Source organism: Nipponia nippon, unplaced genomic scaffold, assembly GCF_047370975.1.
Source record: "Nipponia nippon isolate SJK-2023a ecotype South Korea unplaced genomic scaffold, ASM4737097v1 scaffold_12, whole genome shotgun sequence".
NCBI classification, from domain to species: Eukaryota; Metazoa; Chordata; class Aves; order Pelecaniformes; family Threskiornithidae; genus Nipponia; species Nipponia nippon.
The window spans coordinates 14,964,865-14,986,303 of record NW_028262313.1 but is presented as its reverse complement, the minus strand read 5'-3'; the positions used below and the strand labels follow the sequence as shown (position 1 = coordinate 14,986,303).

The 21,439-nt window shown below is 47.1% G+C and overlaps 1 protein-coding gene across 14 annotated transcripts in view; it reads left to right on the top strand.

The window, feature by feature from the left end:
• The window catches only part of MBNL3 (muscleblind like splicing regulator 3), a 97,589-nt gene that overhangs the window by 67,750 nt on the left and 8,400 nt on the right, over positions 1-21,439 (top strand). For 8 of the 14 annotated variants that reach the window (XM_087748988.1, XM_087748998.1, XM_087748987.1 and 5 more), the window contains 6 exons: positions 3,571-3,771; positions 5,238-5,474; positions 13,309-13,459; positions 15,755-15,790; positions 17,875-17,969; positions 19,418-19,491. In XM_087748988.1, coding sequence (XP_087605114.1) covers positions 3,571-3,771; positions 5,238-5,474; positions 13,309-13,459; positions 15,755-15,790; positions 17,875-17,969; positions 19,418-19,474 — 777 coding nt within the window. In that variant the 3' untranslated portion in view covers positions 19,475-19,491. The remainder of the gene's footprint in view (positions 1-3,570; positions 3,772-5,237; positions 5,475-13,308; positions 13,460-15,754; positions 15,791-17,874; positions 17,970-19,417; positions 19,492-21,439) is intronic. The other 6 variants (XR_015702687.1, XM_087748991.1, XM_087748992.1 and 3 more) reach the window with 6 other exon arrangements.

The window sequence follows — 21,439 nt, the reverse complement described above, 5'->3', positions numbered from 1 at the left end:
CTGAATTTGCAAGAGCTTTAAGGGGGGCAGCAGGGGTAAGTGTTGATGCTTTCAATCTGGCTGTTTTGCCCTAGAGCACACCAGCAACTCAGTTGGGACTTTTTTTTTTTTTTTTTTTAGTGTACAGTCATAATATTGATCTGTCAGGTCTCCTGGCTGGGCGCAATCACAAGAGGTGGATGGGAGGCATGTTGAGGAGAGCAGTACTGTCTGGAGTAAAAATTACAGTTGGGCTCTGGCTGCAAGGAAGAAACTCACTCAAATTCCCTCAGGACAGGCCTGGCACAGGGGACCTGCACAGACGTAAAGGGAGGAGAGATTTGGCTGGCAGCATCCTTATTACTGGTACTGATGCATGAGCCAAACTGGATTTCCCAATCCAAGACAGGCAGTCGGGGCTGGCAATGAGCGCAGCCCATCTTTTCCCCTCATCAGCCACAATAAATACAGAGCTCCCTGATGCCAGCTTACAGAGGAACAGTTTTCAGTGTGCTTAGCACTCTTCAGACTTAAAAAACCTCAGTGCTTCGAGTTTTGACGTGTTGAGTGAGGTCTGCTTGCTCTCTGGGTGTGCATCCGCTGAAAACGCCTGCGTAGCTGCTGAGTGTCAGTCCCGGGCCCGCGGGCAGGGTGTGGAGCAGAGCCGTTGCTTTCAGCCAGCGGCACCGGGTGCAGGGTTCAGGCGGGCAGAAGCGGTTGTGAAACCTTGGGAATGGGGCAGCAGATGCCAGGGCATGGAGATGGGTGAACAACCAGTGGCAGCAATAAAAACCTGTCCTGCTCCTCTGTGCACCCCTTTGTAGGTCTCCAGGGTCGTGGGTAGACCCTCAGTTGCTCTTTATGGACATCCTTCCTCCGCTCTTTTCAGGTTGGGTTCAGATCCCTTAGCCCTTGCCAGTCTTTCCCAGTGAGGAGAGGAGCTGCTCTTGAAGGAACAGCCTTGGAGATGGGGATGGTGTTTCAAGGAGCAGGACCTGCCTCCCAGTTTGTAGTGGCTTTGGTGGAGGGGCTGGTATATCATCTCTTGGAGAATATTTCACACCTCTTCCCACCGGTTTCTGGTGAATGCACTCAGTGTGAGGTGTCGCAAGCCCCCAGCCTTCCTCCCTGGCTGCACAAATGCCCGGGCATCCTCTGCTTGAGAATATCTCCCCTCCATCTCAGAAACAGCTAGCTCCTTGGGCTGGCTTCTGGCTGTGTTCAAGCCCAGGCAGGGGAAGCCTGCCTTAAAGGATCTCCTGAAATTTTGGAGTAATGTCTGTGCCACACCTGCTCTGTCAGGATACCCAGGCCTCCTGCTGTATTAGGTGCTGGAAGCACACAGGGTAGATTTGCTCACACATTCGTGCAAGCCATGTGTGCTGCAAGGTTTGGGCTGCTATGGGTACACAAAACAAGTGCTGGCAATGTGTGTTGGGCCCTAGCATAAACCCTGTGCAGACTGTCCAGGCTGGAGAAACTCCTTAAAATAGCATTTACAGTGCGAATGGTGGCAGAAGTTCAGCAGATGCCGCTGTAATTACTGGTGCTCGCACAAAAGAAAACAGTCTAATGGATGCTGCCTTCTCACTAAAGTGCTCAGGGAGTCACAGCATTTGAAGATCCTTAAAGAGCTTTTCTAGCAGCAAAAGGTGTAAAATGTCTGGGAGCCACAGAGAATTGAAAGAGAGAAGAAAATGATTTAATAAAGGGCCATGGACTGGAGGATCTCTGGGTTTAACGGTTAAAGTCTCCCATCAGCTGAAGTGGGGCTTGACTTAGACTCAAAAGAAGGAAAATTGGAAATCTCTCCCAGAGAGGATTATTTGGTTCTGCTGCACTTAAAGCACCCAGCGCTGCTGATTCAGGAGGCCGTGTCTCGTTGTTGTGGAGGAGGAAGTGGGAGGTACGCTGGCAGTGACCTGTCATCCCCTTTCTCATCAGCTCGGGAGCTGCTTGCTGTCACTCTGACCTTAGGAAGGGGGCATCATTAAGCTAAATATAGGTTAGGACAGCTTGGCTGGTGTTACTGTGGGCTAGCTTCTTCCAGATCACAAGCAGCAAAGTGTTTCCTAGCTTATGAAAGTACTGGGATGAAGATGCCATGGAAAAACACACTGTCCATGTGTGATTTCTTTCAGAAACCCACAGGAGTAGAGGTACAAAAATAAAAGCAAGGAGGGGATGATGTGTGTGGCCAGAAAAACACCCCAGGCTATTTTGTAAGCACGCTTGCATTTATTGCCAAGTAGAGGCTCTAGCTACCGGGGACGGCATCACGTACGCCTGCAAATGTGAGCAGCTTTAACTGTAACTCAGAGTTCACAGTGGAGCAGGTGACAGAAGGGAAAATAAAAATAGCTGCAAGTCACAGGCTCCTTTCCCTGGGGGCTGCTCGAGCCCCTGCTATAGGAGCAGGAGTGCTGCCTTTCAGGCTCTGGTCTTTGAGGTGGGCAGGGGGGGATTTTTCATCAGCTGGAACTGATCTCATTCCCAAACTCACCTCAGATCTGGTGCTTTAAAGTCTCACAAACTCTCTGGCTATAGGAGTTGTTCACAGACTTTAAACTGAGCACCCACTTAGGAGCTTTGTGTGGTCTCGCCTGCCTGGCAGAACAGCAGCTCCTTTCCCAGACCAGCAGTCTGGAGCAGTTCAGGCCAGGTTGCTGCTCTGGCCACCGGCGCTGAAGCTCTGCCGCTCTTGGAGGGCCTGCTGAACGTGATTTAGGGATCAGAAGCAGTAGTGATCTTTATGGGTCGTTGTTCTGATGGGGACATCGCTCCTCACAGCATAGCTGGGGTCTTGAACCTCGTGCTAGCCCACCTGGGCCACCTCATCTGGTAGGCTCTGTCAATGGCTCTTCCAAGCCCACGACCCACCTGCTCTTACCAAAGCCATGAGGTCTGGCACGTTGTAACACTAGTGAGTTTGATGTCCTCTTGCTGCCATTCACATGGAGTGTAGGCTCGGGATACTCCTGCAAAGTTGTTTTTGCCTGGAGGCTGTTGACAGCCTGAAATAAACCCCAGATGTGCAGAATTCTAGATCTCCAAGCGTGCTGTAGCAGTGATGCCTCGCCTGACTCTAAATGATCCCATTTGTCTACCTGAGCCACGCTAGCCATGATAACGTGGAGCTCAGTGCAGGCTGATAGTGAATTCAACCACGTAGCTAATGGAGTTACGTGCTTCCAGGTCCTGAAGCTGCAGCTTGCCTTGAGGTCTCTGTACGGCATTGCGGTGTAGATGTACAGAAGCTGAGACATTTATTTGGGAATGAGAAGTCTGTTTAATTTGGGCCTGCCCTAATTGCTGGCATGAAATCCTTAATTGTGTCATTAAACTATAAAGATCACCAATATGCTTTGATCTGGCAAATAAAGATGCCTTGTGTTCAGGATGAGTCACAAATCTGTGAGTCAGGAGAAGCGAATGGATCGCAAGAAAACGGCGATAAATGAATAGATTGGAGAGCACAGCATTTTGATGTTGCTAATCGAATTGTCTGAAAGGATTGAAGTGCTGCAAGGTTTTAGGTAATCCATGACAGCTTTTTTACTAATATTTTGTTTTTCCTCTTTCTATACACAGACAACGTTTCCTGTGACTCCATCGCTTGCAACAAGCCCCACGATGGCTTTTAGTCCCTACCTGAGTCATGTTTCTCCTGGGATGGGCTTGGTTCCTGCAGAGCTTTTACCAAATACTCCTGTCCTGGTTTCTGGAAATCCTACTGTTACAGTACCAGGAGGCTCTGCTGGGCAGAAACTGATGCGTACGGATAAACTGGAGGTATTTGGACGTCTGATACGATACTGCTGATGGGAATGAACAGGGCATGTGGGCCCAGCTGTTGCTCTCTGCTAGAATGACCTGATGCAGCACAGTGCAGAGTTTAACTTACAGCTTTCCTAACACAGGGCTGCTGTTCTCTGCTTGAGCAGACTCTCGTGTGGGGCCTGATCCCAAATCCTTGGAAGTCACTGGAAATTTGGGAGCACTCACCCTTCTGATTTCACTGAGTGTTAGAGCAGGGCTGGCATTGTTGTTTTCTGTGTGTGATCTGCCACACTTAAAAAATGCAAGTGGATGGTCTGCCGTTTCACTGAGTTGAGTGGGAGATGTTTTGGAAGTAACAGACACTTCCCTTGTCTTGAGATGGGCTAATTGAGCTTCTACAGAAAGCTTTAAGCATTACACTGTTGGGAATGCTGGGTACGGGGCATTGGAAAGACGTGTGTGTTTCCCTCCCCACCAGTTGGCTGGGCATGGTGGGACTTAGTGTTGGAGGAGTTGTAAATGTCTTTCAAACCCTAAGCAGAGGCTCTGCAGGACATAAGGGCTGATGACCTGAATTCAGAGGCCCCTGCGGGTATAAATTATAACACAGGAAGGTAGCAGAGAAGGGTGTAATTTCAAAACACATTGTTTTGCGTTATGTACTTTATATTGCCTTGCTGATTGCTTCCGTTCTCACGTGATGTCTCACCTTTCCCCACACTCAGTCTGATAGTGCACTGGTACGTGATGTATACTACCAGCTATAGTCCTCAACAATTTATCTTGGTCCCTCAGACAAGGAAACCATGCAGATCCATTTTGTGAAACCTTTTTCTCTGCCTTTGATGCTTCAGTGCTCATAACTTAAAAGGATCTGCAAGATCTTTGTAAAGCTAGCAATTTGGTAACACCTTACGAACATGTTGCAGTGTAATCAAACGCACCATCCTGTAACCCCAGGGACAGAGTTTTATTGTGGAGGGCAGTGAGACTATTTATGTGAAAGAGGCTCCTCATATTTAAGAAAAGGTACTTGTTGCAAATAACAGCAGCATGCAACATTTCGAATTAAATGTCCTACCCAAGAGTGTGCTCCATAACAAATACGTAATCCAGCTGAGACACAAATGGCAGAGTTATTAACATTTAAGCTTTAGAGGCAGGGGAGGAATCCTGAGCTCCAAAAGTTTGGCAAAACAACGTTGACTTCTGGGGTCACTTTCCATTCTGCGCAAATTCTGTACTTCACTTGCATTTGGTAATTGGCCTTGGTAACGTTGTGGGTTTTTTTCGTACCCTGAACCAGTTGTGAGTAGCACCACTTGTCTCTGTGACTGTTGGCATATGTGCTACCCAAGATCATCATGGATTTAGATTACACACATAGTTTAATGTGGCCAACTGAACTGATGTTGTGTTGAAAATACTGAATGAAGAGTAACGTGATGTCCTGCTCAACAATGTGACTTTCTTTTAAGGTTTGTCGAGAGTTTCAGCGTGGAAATTGCACACGTGGTGAGAATGATTGCCGCTATGCTCACCCTATAGATATTGCAATGATAGACACAAATGAAAATACTGTTACAGTTTGCATGGATTACATCAAAGGTCGATGCTCTAGGGAGAAATGCAAGTACTTTCATCCCCCTGCACACCTGCAAGCCAAAATCAAGGCAGCTCAACACCAGGTGAACCAGACAGCTGCAGCTGCAATGGTAAGTAGAGCTCTTCTCAAACTGTATTTCCATTGCTAAGAGATTTCATTTGTGTCATTTGTGGAAAAGTAGAGTGCTTTGTAAATGGCTGACTAGAGAGCTGAGTGCATGTGCAATACGAATCCCATCTCTTCATCCTTTCTATGTGCTGCTCACCATAGCATGAAGCCCTGAGTGGCACAGTCCATCTCACCAGTTAGGGACATGGTGGCAAACCCTGTGATTTTCTGCCGTGACTTCATGAGGTGACATGAATGCAAGTACAGCAGCAAACACCTTCCCTGGCTAAGTCATAGCTGTCAGTTTAGCTGTCAGTTAGCTGTCAGTTTAGCTGTCATTCCTCAGTACACAATGAAAGCAAAGAATACCTGTCCCATAATACATCCTTTGCAGGGAGATCCTGGCCAGTTGAGGTCAGCAGCAAAATTTCCACTGACTTCAAAGCAGACAAGGTATCAGTTTTTCAAGCCTAGCAAACTGAGCAGCCTTGTGCCTGATACCTTTGCCAAGGCTTAGTGAAATGACAAGACTCAAACCAAAGGTGACATCTTGACCTCTTTGATACTTAGGACCTGGTAGAGATGGTCCCACCTGCACTTTAATTTGAATTGTGACTTCTACTACCTACAGTTCTGAAAACGAGTCAAAAAAGACTTAGCAGATCAAATTCCTAGCTGGAGTAAATGTTTGCCATTCTGTTGAATTCAATTTAATGGCACCTGTTTATTCCAGAGATGAGAGAGCTGCGGCTGTTCAACCTGGGGAGGGAAGACGAGGCTCAGGGGGATCTTACCCATGTATACAAATTCCTCATGGGGGAAGTAAAGAAGATGGAGGTAGACTCTTCTCTGTGGTGCCCAGTGAAACACAAGAGGCAATGGGTACAGAATGAAATGTAGGAAATTCCATTTAAACATAAGAAAAAAATTGTTTATCATGAGGGTGATCAAACACTGCAATAGGTTGCTCCATCCTTGGAGATATTTAAAACCTGCCTGGATGCAGTCCTGAGCAAGCTGCACTAGTTGATCCTGCTTTGAGCAGGGTGTTGGAGTAGATGATCTCCAAAGATCCCCTTCCAACCTCATCCATGCTGTGATATTTTTTTTTATTTTTTAATAACTAATATTGAAAAGGTTCTTGCCTCCTTTTTGATTTACAAATAAGGCTACTAAAATTTTTCTAAATACCTTTTTTTTGAAGACAGTAAAACAGGTCACTTTTTGTTCATGGTGAATTGTAACGCAAAGCCAAGAAGATTCTAGAAATTGAACAACTGCCCTCCTTGTAGCATCAGTATTACCTGAAATGTAATTTGAAGAACCAGTTTATGCTGCAGTATTTAGTTATCTGGCACAGTTTGTTTAATAGATTTCTTACTATTTTTATTATTCTTGAAACAACAGCTCAGGTCTGTTGAAAAAGAACCTTCTGAAATGAAACTCTTGTGTTTTTTACAATTGAATCTTTACTTTTTCACTAATGATCTAGGACACTGCTACTTAACCAAAGCCAGTGCATGCTTTATTCATGCTGCTGGCTTCTCTTAAAAATGTAATTAACCTTATTTGTATGCTGTTAACTAGAGCCTTTAAAATATTTATTGATGGCTTGTTGCATCACCCCTGCTACCAAAACAGCTTACATTATTCATTGACTTTTCAAGGTTTGATGCGTTTACTGTACCTGTTGAGGAATAAGACTTTAATAAAGGGAAGAATGGTGCCCAGTTTTCTTGGATCGAAAAACATATGCCAGACAAATGGGTGTACCTTCTAAAATAGATTTGGAATGACTTCAAACCTAAATTCAGAAGATATTTCTGAAGGACCCAATCTTGCAGTTACTCAACATGCACAAGTAGTAGCTTTACTCACTCCTACTTGTCTGAAGTCTGTGCAGCACAGCCAGATGAACTGGGTCAGACTCAAGTTCAGGATGGCACTTAAGCATGTGCTTGAACCTCCCTTCTTTCCCGGTGGTCTTTCCCTTGCCACGGCATTCCTGCTGACCCCTCCACATGGTGTGTAGCTGCAGAATTAGGGTTGAAGCCCAGCCCAAGTCCACCCGCAGGTGCTAATCCCCGAGTGCTCCTCACCTGCTGTGCCAGCTGCAGTGAAGATGCTCTAGAGCACCTGTCCCATGATGGTATTTCTTTACTTTTAAAATTTACTGAAGCAAAATAGCTGACTAGCCACTAGGCCAGGTAATTACTCAGCCACCCAATGTTGTGCATGCCTCATCTTTTTAATGTGTTGTATAATGCATTCATTTTTTTAATTTTTTTCTGTTGGCCTCCCCCAAATGCTGCTCTCTCTTGACACACCTCTGCTTGCTGTTTTTGTTACTGTGCTTGACCCCCTCCCTGGCCCATTGCCATCATGTGCTCGCTGCCTGCTAATTAAGACTCAGCCAGCTGTCAGATCACTGAAGCGACCGCTCGAGGCAACCTTTGACCTGGTACTTGGACCTTTCACCTTCTCGCTTTGCATGTAACCATCTTAGTCTGCATGAAAGCCTTCCGCACTTGGTCTGTGGTGTTAGTGCCTGGGGAGACTGCCCATCCCGGCCAGAAATGTTGCAGTGTCTGTTCAGACTTGCCGATCCTGCACCCTGCACAGCATCCATTACCGTCTGAGCTTTGCCTACTGAAACCCGGATGCGTTTTGGAGGCAGTGAATAATCTTGGGAGGAGGCAGCGCTGGGTTTTGAGGTGTTTTTCCAAAGAGCAGCAGCTTTGGAGTCGTGAGACGCGGTGTTTCGGTGAGAATTGAACTCATTAGGTCTGCAGCGTGTTGGATACGCCAGAGGACTGGGTGGTGCAGGACAGATGCAGCCACTTTTTGTGGTACGCCCAACAGCACAGCTTTGCCTAGCAGTGTCATGCTGGTACTGCCCTGCAAAATGGTGTTCTGTGCAATGGGCACAGCACAAATTTAGGACCTCTCCAGTCCTGGTGGTTCCTGACATTAAGAGAAGCAGAGGGAGAGAGCTAAGCAGCACCTATAGAGATCTGTGCTGGGAACTGAAGTGAGTGCAGTGCAGGACTTTGATCTCATGTTTGGTAAGCTGGGGAGACAACTGCTGCTGCAGGTGGCTCTGTCTCTGGTTCCTCCCCCCACACCGCAGTGGGACAGTGTGTCAGCACAGGGACCTCGCTGTGGGTGCCTTTTGCTTCAGGCACAGGATCTGCTCCCCAGGCTTCTGTCTGCAAGCTGTCTTCATATAAGCTACCTTTGATTATTTTCTGAGTTTCAAATATTTTTCACCTGTCTTTGTGACACTCATAGGCAAAAGCCATCCTCCCAGTCTGCTGTCAGTCCTGGCTCCATAGAAGACAACTCTTTCCCATTCACCCCAAATAATGAGGGATCCAATGCATCCTACAAAAAACAGCTCCTGTTGCCCAGCTATAGGGGGGAAGGGGAAGAGTGGACACAGGGATGCCCTGAAGCCTTCAAGCCGGTGTTGCTCCCCATTCCCAGAACTGGGAAGCAGAGGCTGATCTGCTCCCCTTCCCCTCTGAAAACTTGGGTTTGGGTTTTTTAAGTACTCACGAGGCTTCCCTGTTGGAGTTTAGACAGCAGCAGTAGGAATTCTTGCTAGGGATTGGCTTCCGCCAGCAGTCGTGGAATTACGCTGTAAATGATGTGACAGCCTCTCATTCCCCGGTGCTCGCGGCTGCCACAGCCGCATCCCCAAAGCCAGCGTAGGCCTGTGCGGTGCCTCGCTGCCCTCTCCGAGAGCCACCTCTCCAAGGAGACGCGGTCTGGCAGAGGATGGGAAAGCCCTTTAACTCCCCTATCCTCCCGACCTCCCTTACTTAACAAAACCCCATCACATAAGTTACTTTTAATAGTCTTCCTGCTCTGCAAACAGATTTGCAACTGCATTGTTGGAATATGTCACCTCCTCTGAACCCTTTGGGAAGGCTGCGCCAGAGAAGGATTCACAGTGGTGATAAGAGCCTGTATAACCTTCAGAGGAAACTGCTCAGATTGCTTCTGCTGCTTGCCAGGGAATGGGTGCTACCTCTGCCCTCTCTCAGATGATTTTGTATTTGTTGTGCCTTGGACTGAAGCAGTGAGCCAGACATAGACCCAGCCCCTCTTTGCTAAGTGCAAAGGGGTGAAAGTGTGATCTGCTCCCAGGAGATAGCGATCTGAGGGGAACTTTGAGGCGCAATTAAATTGTTTGTTGCAAAGATTTAATCCAGTTCTGGTCTTGCAAAAAATAAGAGAGGGTTGTTAACCAGCACGTGGGAAATTTTGACTTTGGCATGCAGTGCGTTTTTATCTGTCAGTCATGCTGAAAGATTGCTTTCCATGCCATGCAGAGAAGTGGCACAAACTTTTGTTCAGATGCTTGCGTTCCAGCAGGAGTGTGGCTTTCCCAGCCCAAAAATCAGAGGGTGCCTGGCATTTTTGTAGTGGGAATTGTTCATTGGGATCAGCGCAGGCTGTCACATGGATACTGAAGTGAATTAACCCTTTCACCAGTGCAGATGGTCTGATCATGTTGCATAGGTTGCATAACCATGTGCGCACACAAACACACGGGCAAAAAAGAAAGTCAGAAAAGATTACTGTCCAAGGTTACTGCTACATCTGTGATGGTCAGAGCTTGTCCAGAGGGAAATCAGAAGCAGCAGGATGAGGTAAACTCACCAAGTGAGTTCTTTGCTACAAGGATTTAGTCTAGCTCCTGTCCTGCAGTGGGGAGGCACTTGCTGCAGAATTCAGTAAGGTCGAAATGTGGTAAGGAGTCTCCCATTGCCTTTTGTAGGTGCTGCAGGACATGCTCGGGGGAATCCTTCAGAACCAGGACATGGTACAAGACAGAAACATCCCTCCATGAGCTGTTACAATTCTAGCAGGTCCTGAGACTGTTACAGAAATGCTGACCCGTTTCAAATGAGACACACTTGTTTGCTCCAGTGTCCTTGACAGATCCCTGTGCAGGAGCTGTATTGGCCCAACTTCATCACGTGCAATTTTAGACACCTTTCCCAGGCATTTGTAGGTAGACCTTTCGCTGAGTGTGCTCCTGACTCGGGTCTCTTACCTCAACGCAAGGGCTGGAGAAGTGGTGAAGCCAGATCCTTCTGTCCCCCTGGGCCCTCTTGCACCTTGATATCTGAAATTAGACAGGTTGGCAACAGGGGGAGAGCATCTTCAAGGCATGTTCCTGTACAGATGCTCCCCCAGCTGCTGGGGTGGGAGAGGTGACCCAGAAGGCTGCGTCAAACCAGAAGCAGACTGAGACGGGCTCCTGCCTCCTGTGCCCACAGACCCCGTGTGGCAGAGCCGCCTTCAGGTTGCACAGCAGCTGCTGTGGTGTGCTTGTTTCTTTAGAAGACTCTGGAAATGTTGCATTTATTTGAGTTTCTCCACCCAGCTGCTGTTCAGGGAGCAGTAGTGGGACTGCCATAGCTCCTTTCTCTCCCTTGCTCCCAAGGGGCTATAGCAGGGTAGGAGGAAGGGTGGTGTTAGAGAGGTGATGGGGTATGGGCCTTGACATCCCTATGACCTGTTGGTGGTTGTATGCTCCCTCTGACTGCAATGCTGGGCTCAGGAATTGTCCTGTAAAAAGCCAGGACATCGTGGCGAGGTCTCAAAGTCTTCAGCTGTTCTGCTTTTGGCACTGCCATTAAGGGATAATGGGCATTTTGGGGTGGTGACAGCCTTTGGCCGAGAAGCAAGGAGTCAAAAGTCCATTATGTGCCTGGCACAGTTGCTTTGCTATAATTAGTAATTTTTTTTCTGAGGCAGATTTTGGAAGCGTCTGAAAAAGAATGTTTTGCAATCATGCACAGTAAGGAGCATGAATTTAAGCAGCAAGTTCTTCAGTCACTGGAGATCTGTAAAACACCTCTGATGTAAGTGGAGCTACTCCAGTCTCTACAAGCTGCAAATCTGTCCCATGCCTGGAGGGACATTCATGTAGCCATCATTAAACAGGCGAGATGTAGATACAGTCAGATTTAACATAGATATCAATGAGGGCTTCCCTAGAAATGGAAACTCTTAGATCTTTACGTAAAAGATCTCATCCTAAAATACGGATCTTAAGCAAAAGATTTTGGTGTCTGTGTCTGAGAATGTTCTCCCGTGTTGGACTGCTGTCTTTTGGTACTAGCCAGAAGAAATCTGGAAAGATTAAGTCCTAACACTGGCACTGGATGCCTGCTAGCATTAGTAGAGGATGTGTGCATGTCGTGAGGGCAGTTTTTGAAATGCAATTTCTTCTTCTAATTTTCTTTTTTTTTATATTAAAACCACCCAAAAGCCACCACATGAATAGAGATAGGATGGAATAATGTTTTGCCTGGAAGTATATTGCTTAACATTTCTCAGATGAGCAGTCTCCTATAGCAAATTAATTTAAAGTGAAACCTGTTTCTAGATGGTGACAAACTGTTGCAAGCTTTTACTTATATTCTGTTGTGTGTTAATCTTCATAACTCTTTAAAATCTCTTCACTTGTGTCCTTTTTTCCGAGTACTGTGTGTTTGTAGCCTTAACCCTTCATTAGCTAAACCTCCTCCATTACCTACCCTTCACTGTCACCTATTAAAAAAAAAAATAGGAGTGATAACCCTATTTTTCGGCCATTGCTTTGCTACATGATATAGACTAACACAACTAGGCATAAATGACCTGATTCTGCATGACTTCCACGTGCGTAAATCTCATTGACGTCAATGGGAGCGTTACGTGCAAAAAGACTGCAGGGCATAATTAAAAAGGACCCTTTTCTATCACAATGTGGAGAAAAAATGTGGTTTCTACTTGGGTACAATGAAAAGCTGTAAATCATTAGAAACATTCCTGTCTCCTAAGAACCTGACATACTACTTTGCTGTTGAGACATGCTTGGGTGAATGATGAGTAACTCACTGAGAAAAGTTCCTGAGTTGGGTTAATGCTTTTTACCAAGTCTGATCATGAAACAGGTTTGACAGGCTGGAAGAAGCCCAGTGGTGTGATAGAACAAGAGAGGATTTGCCTGATAGCAGGGCCCACCCAAATCTTGTTCGAACACCAGATTTGTCAATGGCTTTTTCCACTGTTATAATGAGCGAGCAGTATTTAACTGTTGGAGGCCACCTTCTAGAAACTGGGAGCAAGTCCAAACCTGCTGCTGGTGAGCTGTGCCACTGGTGCAAGTGGTGAAGAATCAGGCCTGTTCTTGGCCGTGTTGCTCGGCATCCCTACTAACAAGTGGAAATGCATTTTACTATGTATGTAACATTATGCGTGTCATTGGCAACAGCTGCTGCTTTACCACCTGGGCACATGGGGCGGCTGCACACAAGTGTACACGCTTCCACACGTGCGCGCATACATGTAGGCAGGTGTTGAAACAGGCAGAGGCAATCATCCCTTTTTTTCCATGGCATTTGTTGCTTATGCTAATCTTGTTTTTAAATAGTTATCTATTTATATTTCTCTTACCTGGTATTTTTTTTTAAATGCTTGTTGCCTGCAACTGCTCTTCGTAGTATCCTGTCCAGGTGATCGCCTCTCCCCTTCCTTCTCCTCATGCTTTTCTTTTCCCGTATGCCCAAGTCAGTCCTGCTGAAAAGCTCCCTTGGCATCCCTCCTCCTGGGCTCTGCCCCTTCTCCTGGTGCATTTACTAACTGCTTACCTAGCGAAGCTGTGGTTTCACCTACTACTGTGATTTAGCTGCTCTTCTCTTTCCTGTCCTGCTAAAGTTGATACAGTTACAGGTGGTTTGCAGCCAAGAGCCCCTATTATTTATTGCATGCTTGATCTACATCTGGGCCCCCTTTTTTACTCCACTTGTCTTTAATGACTCCCTTATCCACAGGCCCTGCCGCCTGGTGCACTTCAACCTTTACCAAAGAGGCCAGCACTTGAAAAAAACAATGGTGCCACCACAGTCTTTAACCCAAGCGTTTTCCACTACCAACAGGCTCTAGCCAACATGCAGTTGCAACAGCCTACATTCATCCCTACAGGTAAGTGTCTCCTTGCTTTCCCCAGCATCGTAGTTGTCTTTTTTATGACCTAGGCGTTGAGCTAATGAGCAGATTTGTAAGAGTCCTTAGCAAAAGAGTATCAGTGTGTAGTTTCTTGTTAAAAATGGATGAAAAGTTAACGTTTGTTGTTTGACTTTTTTTTTCCTTCACCTACTACAATGCAGAGCTTTTCACTTGTAAAGATCCCTTCCTAGTCTTTTTTTGTTTGGTTTTGGGTTTTTTTAAGTGGTTGAACTAAGAAAAATGTCTGCATGTTTCTGAATTCATACTTTATGTTTCTCCTCCGTATGGTTCAACTGGTTAATCCCAAATTAATTCTTTCACTCTTGCGTAGCTCTCTTACGGACTCATGTTAAAACGTCTTGCGGACCTCTATGCCTGCTCACTTGAAGCTGCAGGTATCTTTCTGAGCTTCTGTCTCAGTGACCTACATATTCCAGCAGCCATGCTGTTCATAGAGGGAATGGTTTGTCTTTAGTAAATACAAATTACATAATCCTCTTTAAAGGCATATATTTCCCTCTTGCTTGTCTTTTGACCAGTATGATAGTCTAAGCTTTTTAAAAGCAATTTAACTCCCAGCGTTTATTGTACCTTTAAGGTCTCAGAGTAAAAGTGAAAGATGCAGTTCAGTAATTCATATAGGACTCGAAGTATTGACGTGGCAGAGATGTGACTGCTGACTAGCCAATTAACCGCTATTCACTGCAGCCAAATGAAAAACAAAACCTGCTTAGAGTAGTATTATGAGTGGCTGAATTAGGAATATTCCAGAGTGGATAGCTCATTTTTTAGTGTCATCATTATCATTGCAGAGCATCGTAAGAAAACGAACGCCCAATGTTTTTAATGTTTAATGCTGTATTCACTTGCCAGATGATATTTACAAAACTATACAAAGTGTTTCTCTGGGCTGGCCCCTCGAGGTGAACACGCAGTGGACCTGGACCTTGGCCTTGCTGTTCCTTGGGGTCAGGGGAAAAGCTTTCGAGACAGTCCTATACTGAGACCGAACCATCTCAGGGGTGAGCGTGGGTCCAGAGAGCTGGGACCTAAACCCTGTGCTCGTGTGGCCTTTCTGTTATGAGAGCACTTGGAGACACTCAGAACTCAGCAGCTGGCAAGATGTTCTTCCAGGGAAGCGGAGTTTTGTGCGGAAAGACGGAGGGAGGGACTCGAGTGCTCTGCAAAGTGCCCTTGGAGGGGATGGGGCTGAGCTGGCCTTACCGCAACTCTGTTAGGTGCCAAGCGAAATACTTCTTCAGGAAACACCGACACCTTTGAGAATGCCAGGTCCCCCAGCTGGCTACACGCTCCTCTTCCTCAAGGTTGCAGTTGCCAAAGTTGACATAAGGACATGCATTTCTGATGCGAGCACCATAAATTAGCTTTTACCCAGCACTCTCACTGTGCTGTTGTGCCCTGTCTCATGGCAATGAAATTACGCTCAGGGCTGATGTGTAACAGGTCTATTTGCTGGCACCTGCTCTTGTCTGAGGACATTAATGCTGGGCAGAGCAGCAGATTTCCAGTCAGCGGACGGATCTCTGATGAATTTATGTTACGCATTCGCGTTTTCCCTTATGCATCAGGCTGCAGACCTGGTCTGAGCCTTTGCAGCAGTCTGGAAAGCGAAGCAGAGAAGTGGCACGTAGCAGCTCACACTGTGGGGAGGGGAAGTGAGCTGTTGCTTTTCTGAGTTTCTCCTGTTCAGTTATTGAGAGATCAGCATCAGGGGTTGCCATGGGGGGAAAGTCAGGATGTCTATTGAAAATGGCATCATCACTACAATTGTTTCGAGTCCAGAAAAATACTGCCTCTTTCAGCTTAAACTAGAGACTTCAAATCCCGGTCCCTGCTTGCAGGAGTAAATTGCTTTCGGAAAGTCGGTTTTAACATGAGTGTGACGTTCCTCTAAGGGCAATTTGTTTTCTGCTGACATGATCAGAAAAAAATCAACGTACCTGATACCAAAAAAATCCCCAAACAACCCTGATTTCTAGCATAGATCATATAATTTAATATCGGGGTGAGAGAAGAAATATATTCTCTACTACCCAAGAATTCAAGAATTAATTTGGTTTGCTATGATCTCTTAAAACTGAGTTTAAACTATTTATATACCAATATGCAGAATCTGTTTGCATGTGCTCAAATACTGAATGCTGCAAAGAGAATACCTGCTTTTTAGTTAAAGTGATTTCTAACACTGAAGCTTCACTAATGAAATATCCCTTTTGTTCATCTTTCCACGCTTCAATGCATGGTGTGCAGGGTCAGTTCTGTGCATGACACCCACTGCAAGCGTTGGTAGGTTTTTCTACACAAACTTCTCAACTTTTCCTAATCTGAAAGAGACAGCAAGTTAGTATGCATCAGTGAGAACCTGGGTGGCTGAGTGGTGTGACTGTCTATCCGCTGTCTTCTTTGAGGCTTAAATGGTTGTATGCCTTTTAATTTCTGTGCAGTGCAGTGTTTCATGTGACTAATAAGAAAACCCAAGGTGATGTGTTCCCACCCCTATTTAGTTCTGCTGCAGAGACAAAAATTTGTCACTTAAATGTCTTCACAACCCATTTAAGTCATCCACCAAAAGGAAATAGCAATGGGAGGATCCTGTTGGTTTATTTTTTTGTAACAGGCATCAGGTGGATTAGAGTTTGGATTTTCGGTTGTCCTTCTGAGGACATTTTAGGAGACTGGTTTAATAAAGGCGTGCTAAGGAGGAACACATCTGGGGTCAGCCCCTCTGCCAGAGCAGGGCGCTGCTTGTACAGCAAGAGAAGCAGGGCTTAGACTGTGGACTGGCTGAAGATTCATCTCTTTAGTGAAGAAGCATCAGCTGTGCAGGTACAAGAGACCGTAGGGAGGTACCACTGCTGGTGCAGGTGGGACGCAGTGAGGCGGCAGGGCTGAGTGCGTACTCGTTGCTGCTGCAGGGATCCAGTATGTTCAGGCTCAGCATCTGGGTCTTACTGGGAACCTGTGCAGGTCTTTGAGGGACCTTTCCCTCTGTCTACAGCTGCTGGGCACAGCAAGGTGGGTGAAAGCTGAGCTTTCAACCTCCAACCAAGGTTATATAAGACTACCAGCATCCAGGTGTGTGCCTGCTTCAGCCAGAGGGAGAAGGTGGGAACAGGAGCCCTGGGGAGAGGGTGCAGGGCTTTTGGGGAGCAGGTCTGAAAGCTTTGGCAGGAATGGCTAAGCACTCTGCTCTCAAACCTCCCCATCCCTATAGCACAGAGAGGACACACCGCTTGCATGACGGGGAGCTGAGCCCTTCAAACACACCTCTGCCTGTAGGAACGCCCAACTCACGTGCTCCCACATCCCATGGCTGGAGTGTGTCCAGCCTGCAGGCACGCATGCTCCCTGCCGGGGCCGGCTGTGTCTGCTGGGGTGGTGAGGAAGGCAAGTCTGCTTCCCTGCCGCATGTTTGCGGGCTCCCTGGACCCGCAAACCCCCCCCAGGTTTGGGGGATGCCTGTGTGCGACCTGGAGCATCCTCTCCAGCACTGTGCTCTGCGGGACGCGCAGCTTCAGGAGGCTGCCGAGCTCCTTGCTGCCGTGTTGCCCTTTGGGATGCTCTTTCTGCAAATTGTAGCTGTTCAGATGCATTCATGTATTTTTCCCTCTCGGCCCCCTCCCCGCTCCACCCCCCCCACACCCCGCAAGAGGGGAATTTTGCCAAATCCTCTAGAATTAGGGTGGAAAGGAAGCACACTGAATTTGTACGGAGAGAGCTCGGGCTGCCAGCCGCTCGTTTGCCGTGCCTCAAGCTCTGTCCCGTGCCGAAACATTGTCCCCGCTAGAGAGAAGCAAGAAAACCCGGTGAAAGGGCTGCGGCAGCCGCTGCAAAGTGCATCATGTACCTCTGGTTGCTGGCGGGGACGGGGTGGGGAGGGAAGGGGACAAGCTTTCCCAGGCGGGCGGGAGGGTGCGCTTGCCAAAATGTCCCCACCCAAAGGAACGTGCACTGGCTGTGTCTAACTCCCCACGGGTGCGAGCTGATGTGGGCTTTTGCTAGCACACCCGCCCTCTCCCCCCTTTGGAAATTTGGCCCTCGGAGTCTAATACATCATTGTTCTGCTTATAAATGTACTAAGTGTTGAGAATGTTTTGGTTTTTTCCTTAATTATAATTGTAATTGGCTTTTCCCCTTCTCTCTTGTTTATTTTTTTTCCCAACGCTGTCTTGCTTTGCACTGTGATTGCATGCTGCGCCCCGATGTGTCCTTCATGACGATGTCACATGGCTTGTTGCTGTGATTCCTGCCACGCCCCCAAATCCACCACATGTTGCCATGGTTACATTTAAAAAAAAAAAAAAAAACCAACCAAAAAATATATACGCTCCACCCTCCCGTATGTCGCTTCCATGGTTCCCTTCCGAAAGTGCCCATGATGCACGGTGCTACGCCCACCACTGTGTCTGCAGCAACAACTCCTGCCACCAGCGTCCCCTTCGCTGCAACAGCTACCGCCAATCAGGTTTGGCCCTTTCAATGGCTTTCTTTCACGTGTTCAGATCTCGAGGACCGGGCGAGGGCCAGATCCTGCGCGGGGCCGAGCGCCTTCCCGACCCGCTCGGCTTGGTGCAGGCTCGGGTGCGCAGAGGCAGCGTGTGTGTGTGTGTGTGTGTGTGTCCGGGGATCGGTGAGGGGGCCAGCCGGTCCTGCTGTGTGCGGGATGGGCAGCGAGCCCGACCGGAGAGTAGGGATGGGCGATTGGCAGGGGTGCAGGCGCTTCTCCAAAAACAACACCCCCCTGGGTCCTGAAAAACTGGGCTGTAAAACTCCCGACCATACTGTTCGCGCAAGACCTGCAGCACTTCTGCTTTCAGTCTCAAGCAGAAATACCACCCTGAGCATCCTTCCCTGTGGTATTTTGGCATGTCCTCTCCTGGCTGGAAAGTGGAAGTGAAAACACAAAGCGGCCTCCCCCCACCACAAGATCGGACTCTAAAAACAACTAAAAAAACCCGAACCAACCAAAACCCAAAAATTGGGGGCAAAGCTATGAAGTCTGAAGCTTATTTACACCAATAACGTCACCCATCCCTACAGAAATGACTCTGGATGTGCAGTACGTGCCGTTGTAGCACTGCCATAAGTGTACAGGATTTCATGCATGTCTGCCGAGCCATGATTCTCTCCAAAACTTTCCTCTGAAGATACCGAGTTGTGATGGCTGCTTCCGCACCAGTCCTGAACTGTATATGCACAACCTGTCCTAGTGATGCTTCCTGATAATCTGGTGTGCCACAACTTTTCCCAGTTAGACCAGAGACATTTCAAACACTTTTTTTTTTCCCTCCCCCCCCAATACTAATTTTAGCATTTTTATTTGTCATGCTCTCAGGCTTAGAGCTATTGCAAAGAAAATGGGGTGTGACTTTGTTCTGTAGGAGGCTGTTAGCCCTGTCGAATGTCAGTAATATCTCAGGGGGCATCCTCTAGTCTTTTGCTAGTGCGAGGTCACGAGGCTTTCAGTAGAAGTTTTGCCTGCATAAGTCCTAGGCAGTGTTTTACTGCTCGCAGTAGGGATTGCTAGTCTTTTTCTGTGCTTTGTTGTTATTTTCAGGTAGAGCAGGTCTTACTCATACTCGTATTGGTCATGAGAAGAAAGCAGAAATTCCTGTGCAGCATTGCTCTGTGGCTGTATGAGTCCTGTTTCAGCCAGATAGTTTCAGGGCATTTCTGTCTTACTTGTAGTCTATGGAGTTAAAATCCCAGTACAATCACCACGTACTCCACAAGGCATCAGAGGTGATGCAGCTATGTTGTACTTAATGTGTGGCAAAATAAAGACATCTTGGGAATGGATCCTGTTTGATAAGACACTGATGTACTGACTGACCTGATACTGAAGACAGAATGAGCAGCTCGATCTCAAGACAATGTTTTAATGTGTTGTGTTCTTTGTTTTTTTTGCTGTAGATATCCCAGTTATCAGTAGATGAACTGAGTAGCAGCATGTTTGTTTCACAGATGTAGAAGTTCCTGATAGAACAGTAAGTTCCTTTTCGGTATTTCTCTTTAAGGTGGATTGCTTTGTACAAGGGCACTGCATCCCCCAAAAGGGGGGCTGGCTCGGGCAGAGGGGCCAAGCCTGCGGGACCCCAGCGGCTCCAGGCTCTGCCAACTCAACAGAAATTCAGCAGCTGCAGCACAGATACGGACCAGCCCTATGGGCTATAACAAGCAATGTTTCCTTGTGTCTAAAGTACCTGTTTTACGGTGTTCGCAGCCTCCCTTCTTGCATCCCCCTGAGTCTGACGGCTGTGTTTACAGGTTACTCTTGCTCTGCACGGCTCCCAGCTGCCTGCAGATGCCTCAGGGATTTGTGCTATTGATGGCAAAGACTGCTCTGGTGATGAGTCAGCTGAAAAGGTGTAACTTCTCTTTTGCTGTTAGTGGCATATTTCCTTTCCTGGGGTAAGCAGGATTGGGTCATCATCAGCTGCTGTGCATCTGCAAGGCTGGCTTGGTCTGAGCAGAGATCTGCTGTTCAGATGCAGTGGGGGCCCATGGTGGGTTTCTTCAGAGGTCCTTGTATGTGTTTAAGACCAGGATGAATGCCACAAGCACCATATCCGTCACCCTACCTGCAGATCCTGGGCTTCCCTAGGCTGCTAGGTTTTCCTAAGTGGGAATGATGGAGGAGTTTCTCCTTTTCTTTGACTTACAGAGTATTATTTCACAGCCGTAGCAGCAGTGTCAGTTTTCCATTGCTTTTCTTTCTGAGTATTAGCTGATGTTCATGAGAGAAAATCCCTTGAGGGTTTCAGTTCTTCACTGTATTTTTTTACCCCAAGAGAGTAAAGAGCAGTTCAGCCAATTCAACAAGAGGTCACCAGATTTTCCCAATGCAGGCCATTTAGTATATACAGATACGCAACCCATTTCTTCCTTAGGTCATGTATTACAGGCAAGTACTTAAATGTTAGAAATTAATTTGGCAAGCAATTCCCTAATGATATCTTTAGCAGTTGACAGAAGTTACTCATCTTGGTGGTAGCCCTTATTTCTGCCGACCTTAATGAAGTACCGTATGTATAACTGACCTGCTAGCTGTGGCCATGGACCCCTGTTCATGTGGGGGTGAACACCAAGCTGTCTCTGTTAGTGAAAATGTTCTGTGTTACACAGTGTACTGCTCTCCCAAACAACAGACAGACAGACAGACGTGACACCTGACATGTTAACCCGTTTCCATAACACATGCAAAACAGCCTGTTCCACCCGATAAGGAGATCATTTGCATTGGAAGAGCCTCATTCTTGAACTCTTCGAGACTGTTTTCAGCATTTATTTCAGGAAACTTCTTTTTTCTGAATTCTTTTCACTTTTATGGTTGTGTGTGCTTAAACTCACGCTGTCAATAGTCAGTGATTTCAGGCTAGGCAAGGAACTTCCATGGGATATATGTCTTTAAGGAGGGAGCACGGCACAGTCTGTTGAACAAAGCATCGGTTAAGGACCGTGAAAAACCTTTGCTTGAAAGAAATAGGGTCAACATATTGAATTTGATGGGATTTCTTGGGGATCAGGCTACTGGGCATGGGTCAGCAGCAGACAAGGAGCCTGTTCTTCACAAGGGCAGCGTGAGAACGTGCGTGAGCCACCACTCTGCCAGAAGCATTTGTCCTCTTAACACCTCGCAGCTGTGGGACATAAACCACCTTTGGAGGCTGGTAAAAAAGGGCTATGTTCCCCAGTGCTCGCAGACCCACCAGCAACCGTTTTCATGCAGCAGCATGTGTGTTTTGATCCCATTTCTGGGTTGTTACCCCCTGTGTCCATTCATAAACTAGAGGCAGGCAGATCTCTCGAGGACACATTGTTTCATGCTACCACCCGAGCATGTGAAATTGTGCATGTGCTCAAGCGTTTTGCCAGAAAAGGACCTTGGTTGGCACTCTGCAGTGCAGAGGGGCAATTCCCAAAGCTGCCCTGAGT